General features: G+C 44.2%; 1 protein-coding gene across 1 annotated transcript; it reads right to left on the reverse strand.

Annotated features, from left to right (window-relative positions):
• Positions 1 to 3,482: 3,482 nt before the first annotated feature.
• Positions 3,483 to 6,347, reverse strand: LOC128984037 (uncharacterized). Its single transcript, XM_054403321.1, has 3 exons — positions 6,084 to 6,347; positions 4,229 to 5,924; positions 3,483 to 4,195 (listed from the first exon to the last, which is right to left on the reverse strand). Exons 1-3 carry the CDS (start codon positions 6,345 to 6,347, stop codon positions 3,483 to 3,485), a joined length of 2,673 nt encoding a protein of 890 aa, XP_054259296.1.
• Between the last annotated feature and the right edge of the window lie 3,361 nt (positions 6,348 to 9,708).

Genomic DNA, 9,708 nt, shown 5'->3' on the forward strand with positions numbered 1-9,708 from the left:
GGGTTCATTGAAATCAATGCTTAGCAGTCACTGAGCGTCCATCGCTAGCGTCTATTACTCAGCGTCAGACGCAACAGACGCGTTCTTGGACAACGGGCCTTTAAACGGTCTTACGTTTTCATTATCATGTTACGTACTACAAGAAAACCCAAATGTACTGTTTAAGTACGATAGATTCAGAATATTTGCGAGGATAATGGCTTGAATTGACCGAAAACGGGAAGAGACTATTTATGTACATCATAATATTTTAAACATTAATCGCACTATAAAATAAATAAGTGTGATGTAATTTTGACAAGTCTAAGTAGCAGCTGCTTTCTAATGTTTTCGTAGAATAGAAAATCGTGGTTCACAGAAAGAATACGACTAAATCAGCTTGAATCCGGCAAACTAACAAATCATTAACTACAGGGCACTTAAAAAAAGAACATGATATGTGTTTTTCTGTGGGCTCCCAACGAGGTTGCACGATAATTATTTAACTAGCGGATAAAATTTTTATATTAAAATATAAGAAACTAGCTGCTATACCCGTGCCTTACGACGGGGTCAAGATGCAGAAGAGACAATTTTTGTTCCTTGAAAAAAATAGCTAGCAGCTTGTGAACGCTAAAGAGAACAGTTTTTATATTCCCTAGATCTTCTGTATGTAGATAGACTTTTATGAATTTACTATTAACTGGCTACATAAATTGTGTCACACTCGAGTGATAACTCATTCAGGGCCGCAATGAAAAAAAAAACAAATGTAAAATGTATACATATTGTAAATTATTCTGTGGACATTTGTTGTATATACTTATGTAAAAATATTAGGATAGTTTAGTGACTTGAGTTAGTTTGAAAAACATGTATCATGAAACTCCCTCGTAAATAAAGGCCTTTGTATTTATTTATTTATTGTAATGTATAAAAAAAATATCCAAATCAAGTAATGACCGAAACGGTAATGCACTGGCTAGTGTCTATCAAATCTTTAGCTGCTGAAACGCACATAGACGCTACAGAACTATTACACCATCTAACCACTGTTATCAGGGGCTAGGTCGGACACCGGCGCATTTGTTTAACAATCCATCCTATTAGAACCTAATAAGAGATATATTTGTTTGGTTTCCACTATGACTAGCCTTTAATCTAAAGTCCGACCTCCAACACATGCCTGTAAACCAGTTGTTCGCCAAATAATGACAGCGGTATAGGACACGTACAGAACGTGAGTTATTTCAGACCATAAAAGTCGAGATAATTTAATCAGATGGAGATTTGTTAGATATAGAGTTTCACTTTGACCCTAGTCGTTATCTGGTGATCCCGTGGAGGCAGCCTCCGACGATGCAGTCTTCATGTCGCACGTAGGTCTACCTCCACTACCCGCAAAACTGCAGGACCTTGTAGCTTCAATAGAAAATAAATTGTCCCAAACCTACAGTCAATGTTATTCAAGGGTCTATAGGGGGTATTTTCTATTTCTATTGTTTTTCAGAATCCGAAATTAACTCCTACCCTCAGGGGAGAAAGTACCTAAAACACAATAAGATTAGTAAATAAAGCTTTAACTTGTATATTTTACACGGTGGGGGTTACGGGGGTGCTTACGGGGGTTTTTTAAGGAGCCATAGGGGATACTTGGAGCTCCAAGTATAGAAAATCGTTAGAGAAAACCCGAGTGTATTCGTGGTATATGATTGTCAGAATAAAAAAAGGTTATTTCAGAAGTTCAAGTTGTAGATTGATTATGGCTAAAATAAAGGTAGCAAAGCTTTCAACTTATTACACTTTTGTCGTAACATCATTTTATAAGCTATAAATGACAGTGGCATTAAATAAGTAAATTTTGCATTATTGTAACTCCTCTTGATCCTACCTCCACGATTATGTCGCTGTCATAGCGTCTGATCGTCTGGTCCATCCAGAGTTTGTAGCGAGATGAAGTGTTCCTCTCTTTCCCTCTTCACAGGCTTGTGCTGTCATAGCGTCTGATCGTCTGGTCCATCCAGAGCTTGTAGCGAGATGAAGTGTTCCTCTCACTCACTCTTCACAGGCTTGTGCTGTCATAGCGTCTGATCGTCTGGTCCATCCAGAGCTTGTAGCGAGATGAAGTGTTCCTCCCATTCCCTCTTCACAGGCTTGTGCTGACGTAGCGTCTGATCGTCTGGTCCATCCAGAGCTTGTAGCGAGATGAAGTGTTCCTCCCATTCCCTCTTCACAGGCTTGTGCTGTCATAGCGTCTGATCGTCTTGTCCATCCAGAGCTTGTAGCGAGATGAATTGTTCCTCCCATTCCCTCTTCACAGGCTTGTGCTGACGTAGCGTCTGATCGTCTGGTCCATCCAGAGCTTGTAGCGAGATGAATTGTTCCTCCCATTCCCTCTTCACAGGCTTGTGCTGACGTAGCGTCTGATCGTCTGGTCCATCCAGAGCTTGTAGCGAGATGAAGTGTTCCTCCCATTCCCTCTTCACAGGCTTGTGCTGACGTAGCGTCTGATCGTCTGGTCCATCCAGAGCTTGTAGCGAGATGAAGTGTTCCTCTCATTCCCTCTTCACCAGCTTCAGTGCTGTCGTAGCGTCTGATCGTCTTGTCCATCCAGAGCGTGTAGCGAGATGAACTGTTCCTCCCATTCCCTCTTCACAGGCTTGTGCTGACGTAGCGTCTGATCGTCTTGTCCATCCAGAGCTTGTAGCGAGATGAAGTGTTCCTCCCATTCCCTCTTCACAGGCTTGTGCTGACGTAGCGTCTGATCGTCTTGTCCATCCAGAGCTTGTAGCGAGATGAATTGTTCCTCCCATTCCCTCTTCACAGGCTTGTGCTGACGTAGCGTCTGATCGTCTTGTCCATCCAGAGCTTGTAGCGAGATGAAGTGTTCCTCCCATTCCCTCTTCACAGGCTTGTGCTGACGTAGCGTCTGATCGTCTTGTCCATCCAGAGCTTGTAGCGAGATGAATTGTTCCTCCCATTCCCTCTTCACAGGCTTGTGCTGACGTAGCGTCTGATCGTCTTGTCCATCCAGAGCTTGTAGCGAGATGAAGTGTTCCTCCCATTCCCTCTTCACAGGCTTGTGCTGACGTAGCGTCTGATCGTCTTGTCCATCCAGAGCTTGTAGCGAGATGAAGTGTTCCTCCCATTCCCTCTTCACAGGCTTGTGCTGACGTAGCGTCTGATCGTCTTGTCCATCCAGAGCTTGTAGCGAGATGAACTGTTCCTCCCATTCCCTCTTCACAGGCTTGTGCTGACGTAGCGTCTGATCGTCTGGTCCATCCAGAGCTTGTAGCAAGATGAAGTGTTCCTCTCATTCCCTCTTCACCAGCTTCAGTGCTGTCGTAGCGTCTGATCGTCTGGTCCATCCAGAGCTTGTAGCGAGATGAAGTGTTCCTCCCATTCCCTCTTCACAGGCTTGTGCTGACGTAGCGTCTGATCGTCTGGTCCATCCAGAGCTTGTAGCGAGATGAAGTGTTCCTCTCATTCCCTCTTCACCAGCTTCAGTGCTGTCGTAGCGTCTGATCGTCTTGTCCATCCAGAGCGTGTAGCGAGATAAACTGTTCCTCCCATTCCCTCTTCACAGGCTTGTGCTGACGTAGCGTCTGATCGTCTTGTCCATCCAGAGCTTGTAGCGAGATGAAGTGTTCCTCCCATTCCCTCTTCACAGGCTTGTGCTGACGTAGCGTCTGATCGTCTTGTCCATCCAGAGCTTGTAGCGAGATGAATTGTTCCTCCCATTCCCTCTTCACAGGCTTGTGCTGACGTAGCGTCTGATCGTCTTGTCCATCCAGAGCTTGTAGCGAGATGAAGTGTTCCTCCCATTCCCTCTTCACAGGCTTGTGCTGACGTAGCGTCTGATCGTCTTGTCCATCCAGAGCTTGTAGCGAGATGAATTGTTCCTCCCATTCCCTCTTCACAGGCTTGTGCTGACGTAGCGTCTGATCGTCTTGTCCATCCAGAGCTTGTAGCGAGATGAAGTGTTCCTCCCATTCCCTCTTCACAGGCTTGTGCTGACGTAGCGTCTGATCGTCTTGTCCATCCAGAGCTTGTAGCGAGATGAAGTGTTCCTCCCATTCCCTCTTCACAGGCTTGTGCTGACGTAGCGTCTGATCGTCTTGTCCATCCAGAGCTTGTAGCGAGATGAACTGTTCCTCCCATTCCCTCTTCACAGGCTTGTGCTGACGTAGCGTCTGATCGTCTTGTCCATCCAGAGCTTGTAGCGAGATGAAATGTTACTCTCACTCACTCTTCACAGGCTTGTGCTGACGTAGCGTCTGATCGTCTGGTCCATCCAGAGCTTGTAGCGAGATGAACTGTTCCTCCCATTCCCTCTTCACAGGCTTGTGCTGACGTGGCGTCTGATCGTCTGGTCCATCCAGAGCTTGTAGCGAGATGAATTGTTCCTCCCATTCCCTCTTCACAGGCTTGTGCTGACGTAGCGTCTGATCGTCTTGTCCATCCAGAGCTTGTAGCGAGATTAACTGTTCCTCCCATTCCCTCCTCACAGGCTTGTGCTGACGTAGCGTCTGATCGTCTGGTCCATCCAGAGCTTGTAGCGAGATGAACTGTTCCTCCCATTCCCTCTTCACAGGCTTGTGCTGACGTAGCGTCTGATCGTCTTGTCCATCCAGAGCTTGTAGCGAGATGAAGTGTTCCTCCCATTCCCTCTTCACAGGCTTGTGCTGACGTAGCGTCTGATCGTCTTGTCCATCCAGAGCTTGTAGCGAGATGAAGTGTTCCTGTGATTCCCTCTTCACAGGCTTGTGCTGACGTAGCGTCTGATCGTCTTGTCCATCCAGAGCTTGTAGCGAGATGAACTGTTCCTCCCATTCCCTCTTCACAGGCTTGTGCTGACGTAGCGTCTGATCGTCTTGTCCATCCAGAGCTTGTAGCGAGATGAATTGTTCCTCCCATTCCTTCTTCACAGGCTTGTGCTGACGTAGCGTCTGATCGTCTTGTCCATCCAGAGCTTGTAGCGAGATGAAGTGTTCCTCCCATTCCCTCTTCACAGGCTTGTGCTGACGTAGCGTCTGATCGTCTTGTCCATCCAGAGCTTGTAGCGAGATGAAGTGTTCCTCCCATTCCCTCTTCACAGGCTTGTGCTGACGTAGCGTCTGATCGTCTTGTCCATCCAGAGCTTGTAGCGAGATGAATTGTTCCTCCCATTCCCTCTTCACAGGCTTGTGCTGACGTAGCGTCTGATCGTCTTGTCCATCCAGAGCTTGTAGCGAGATGAAGTGTTCCTCCCATTCCCTCTTCACAGGCTTGTGCTGACGTAGCGTCTGATCGTCTGGTCCATCCAGAGCTTGTAGCGAGATGAAGTGTTCCTCCCATTCCCTCTTCACAGGCTTGTGCTGACGTAGCGTCTGATAGTCTTGTCCATCCAGAGCTTGTAGCGAGATGAAGTGTTCATGTGATTCCCTCTTCACAGGCTTGTGCTGACGTAGCGTCTGATCGTCTGGTCCATCCAGAGCTTGTAGCGAGATGAAGTGTTCCTCCCATTCCCTCTTCACAGGCTTCTGCTGACGTAGCGTCTGATCGTCTTGTCCATCCAGAGCTTGTAGCGAGATGAAGTGTTCATGTGATTCCCTCTTCACAGGCTTGTGCTGACGTAGCGTCTGATCGTCTTGTCCATCCAGAGCTTGTAGCGAGATGAAGTGTTCATGTGATTCCCTCTTCACAGGCTTGTGCTGACGTAGCGTCTGATCGTCTTGTCCATCCAGAGCTTGTAGCGAGATGAATTGTTCCTCCCATTCCCTCTTCACAGGCTTGTGCTGACGTAGCGTCTGATCGTCTTGTCCATCCAGAGCTTGTAGCGAGATGAAGTGTTCCTCCCATTCCCTCTTCACAGGCTTGTGCTGACGTAGCGTCTGATCGTCTTGTCCATCCAGAGCTTGTAGCGAGATGAAGTGTTCCTCCCATTCCCTCTTCACAGGCTTGTGCTGTCATAGCGTCTGATCGTCTGGTCCATCCAGAGCTTTTAGCGAGATGAAGTGTTCCTCCCATTCCCTCTTCACAGGCTTGTGCTGACGTAGCGTCTAATCGTCTTGTCCATCCAGAGCTTGTAGCGAGATGAAGTGTTCATGTGATTCCCTCTTCACAGGCTTGTGCTGACGTAGCGTCTGATCGTCTGGTCCATCCAGAGCTTGTAGCGAGATGAAGTGTTCCTCCCATTCCCTCTTCACAGGCTTGTGCTGTCGTACCGTCTGATCGTCTTGTCCATCCAGAGCTTGTAGCGAGATGAAGTGTTCCTGTGATTCCCTCTTCACAGGCTTCTGCTGTCGTAGCGTCTGATCGTCTTGTCCATCCAGAGTTTGTAGCGAGATGAAGTGTTCCTGTGATTCCCTCTTCACCAGCTTGTGCATTCGTAGCGTCTGATCGTCTGGTCCGTCCAAAGGTCGTGTAATCCTAGGGTCCGGTAAATCAGTCACTGCAGTCGTTAGGCCAGGAATTTTCCGACGTTTTGACAAAAGGTTATGATATTAGGCGTGGATAAATCTGTTGCCGCGCGGCAATGTACGCGGACCGGGTGAAGATTTGATGCCCGATATCGCACCTCGGCCATTGTTAATCGTGGCCTCGGTTCATTATTTAGAGTCGTTTAAGGAGCCATAAATCGAGCACCCCGGGCCGGACCCCCGGGGCTCCCCGGAATAGAGTCGTCCTGTGGCTGCGCAGGTGCGGGCCGCGACATTCCTTGGCTATCGGGTGTCTGTCGCGTCCCTCGACATGATAGAGACGCTACCACGACATGATAACCCGCGGTCACGGGCGACAAGAGGGGGTTCTCCCCCGTACACCACCAGCTCGAGCATCTTGGAGAGTAGGTTAGGGACGTATGTCACGTGTGATTCGTATACACGTTTCCATTATGAAATACGTGAATACGTTAAATGTAAAACATGGGTCTATATACTTTAGTGGATTAGTTTTTGTTAGGGCTGCTATAAAGCTTTTTTGCTATATAGTTTTTGCTAAGGCTGGTTTATTTGGAGCTGATATAAATACGTAATGATTTTTTTTTTGTCATACCGCAGCAAAAACAGTTGTTTTTAATACATGCGTTTTGTGCACAGAAGCATAGATTAGAGGAGTAGACATGTCTATACTCAGTTTATCTATGACAGAACAGAGCCTTTTTCTCTGCTCTGTGGTTGCGGGTCTAGGCTAGCTGATGTTTTCTCTCCAGGGCTGTGGTTGCAAACTCAGTTGTACCCTTCGATTTTAGGCATAGCTTGTATTGAAAGTATGTACCGATTGTTTTATTCCATTGTAGTTCATTTTTGAATTCTTGTCAATAGGTCAACTTATCATTAATGGTATAATGTTGAGACCATTATACGTAATAGACGAAATGATTGATTCACTTACTAAACAGCTTCTTGTTTGAAATAGCAAAATTGAAAGTATATTAGAAGTAGTTTTGAGGGGTTATCATTACATGAAAATAGTTTTAATTATTTAACTAAGTTTGCCAAAATAATGATGCAATATAACGGAAAATCATCACACAGGCAAACAGTGCTTTTCAACACTCACTCATGCTCAAAGTAAATCTTGAGCTCAGGTCGATAAGAGTCACTTTACACCCTAGTGGTGGAATTTACTCTTTCGTCACACTGCAGTAAAAATGGCTGTTTTTAATATGGGGTTTTTGGGGCTAAAGAAGTAATTTTACTCCCTAAGGTGGAACAGAATCGATGAGATCAGCTGTACATTTCCTGTCACTAAAATTCGGCCGCTGACTTTGCGGGGTAAAATAGTCCCATTTTTAAGAATATTATTTTATTGTTACTAAAAAGTGTTTGTCATTATCATCATGTGACATTGTACGTTGCATTACACTATATACAATAAATACCTTTATTTAGCGGTTTCTTTTACGATTTGAATCCATTATTTTATTGGTAGAGTTCCACGTTAGTTTATGAGCTGGTTGATCAGTCTTAAAATCACCATTCACTCTACTTTACTAGAAATTAAATATAATAAATACAATGTAAGCTATCTGTTTCTTATTATTAATAATTATAGGGAGTGAGCTGGTATAGTGGTAGACCACGTGATTTCAGTCCCTGAGGTGTTCCGGTCCCGGATTCAAATGGCTCCAAATATCCAAGTGATAATGCCGCAACCCCTCGATCTAGCCTGAAGTAATGTGAAAAACAATCCCGGACAACAATTTTAAATTGTTCTTAATTATAAGAACCATTCAAATGCACACTTCACCTTTAGTACTGAGATAAATACACGACGCATATTATCAACTTGATTTACTAGATTTTACTAGAAGTATACATATACAATCTAATTTACACACTTCTCCTTTAACTTCTTGTTCTTGTTTAACTCTATACCCTAAAAACGTGTATCTACTCAAAACTGCATACAGTTAATTGTTATTTGTGTGTGTGCAAAGGCACTTTGCGCTCGCGTTACACATTATATTTTTCGTACAGTTACTATAAATCAAATAAATAATTAGTATTCCAGACACTATACAACACGTGTTTAGCTTAGAATAAATCCAAGAGTTGAAATAAATCCAATGTTGCACCAGCTAGCTGATCGTAGTTGTGGTATATTTAAGTGTTGCCAACTTATTTTCAAGTGTACACATTGTGTGTGTGTATCACATGCCTAATAAAATTATACTGATTTGTGTTGTTTGGATGGAATACTAGAGTGCGGCAAAAGAAAATGAGCGTGACAAATGTAAGTAAATACAGCAATTAGCTACTATGCGTGCTATGATCAGTGCAAGGAAACCCACATTGTGAGGTGACTGTATAAAAATTCTTTCTCTTAAAATTGAATTTGTATGTTACTTTTCATTTTACTGAGTTTCATACTTTATGGACAGCTGGTTATTGTGATTATTGTATCAGTATTCCAGCGGTATACACACAGTAAGTTATAAATGTTGCCAGCAGTCTATTATTGTTCTGGCAACGGGTCCTTCTTCCTGCCTAACTCTGCGCCTGGACTGCGATGTCCTCACGCGCCGGCTATAGGTCCTGCATAACAACCTCTGCTTGTACAATCCTATGATTATGATTAAACGACACCCTACTTACACTATTTTTGTAGGTAGGACTTTGAGTTGGAGGGGTTTATAACAAAAGATTAATTTACACCACTTCCCTGTGTACACACATTATTGTATAACTCTACGATTCGAACACTGATTTAAAAACGGCACATTTGTGCTGTATTTACGTTGGAAGCTTTCAAGTATACCATTTAAACACCATGGATAGCTGATATTTCGCCCGCAGGTGTATTTTTGCCACGAACGGACGCAGATTCTCGTCTCTGCCCTCATATCATTCCTAAATTCCAACACGCCAAGATTCTCTCTCCTTTGGAATACTAAACACCGCCAAACACGCCACAACCTCGCCTCTTAGAACTCAATAGTCTTGTGTTGTGTACAATGTTGCAACTGATGCGAAGTAGCGCTGACTATGTGAACAATAAAGGTGTTTCGTGAAGTATTTATCACACATAGATTACAAATGATAATAATTATCCGTCACCACTTTGGGTCACATCGTATTTGAATTTTGGTGATTATTGCTGTATTTTAAGAGGTCCCTAACTACCCTCTTGATTTGATCCAAATACAAAATGGAGTGTTAACAATAAAACTAAATACATTAGGCAGGGAAAGAATGTGCGTACAGTTGTTAAATCAAACATGTATCTCCATATCCTCTTATTTAA

The sequence above is a fragment of the Macrosteles quadrilineatus genome, unplaced genomic scaffold (genome assembly GCF_028750875.1).
Source record: "Macrosteles quadrilineatus isolate MER2022 unplaced genomic scaffold, UCM_ALF_1.0 Scaffold_2__2_contigs__length_208266976, whole genome shotgun sequence".
NCBI lineage: Eukaryota > Metazoa > Arthropoda > Insecta > Hemiptera > Cicadellidae > Macrosteles > Macrosteles quadrilineatus.

Bases quoted from the DNA above. Each gene is read 5' to 3' on its own strand.
- LOC128984037 (XM_054403321.1), bottom strand. From the start codon at position 6,347: ATGCACAAGCTGGTGAAGAGGGAATCACAGGAACACTTCATCTCGCTA. The intron at 5,925-6,083 runs GTGAAGAGGGAA...ACGCTATGACAG, and splicing joins CGCTACGTCAGCACAAGCCT to CACAAGCCTGTGAAGAGGGA. The intron at 4,196-4,228 runs GTGAGTGAGAGT...TCTCGCTACAAG, and splicing joins TCAGCACAAGCCTGTGAAGA to CTCTGGATGGACAAGACGAT.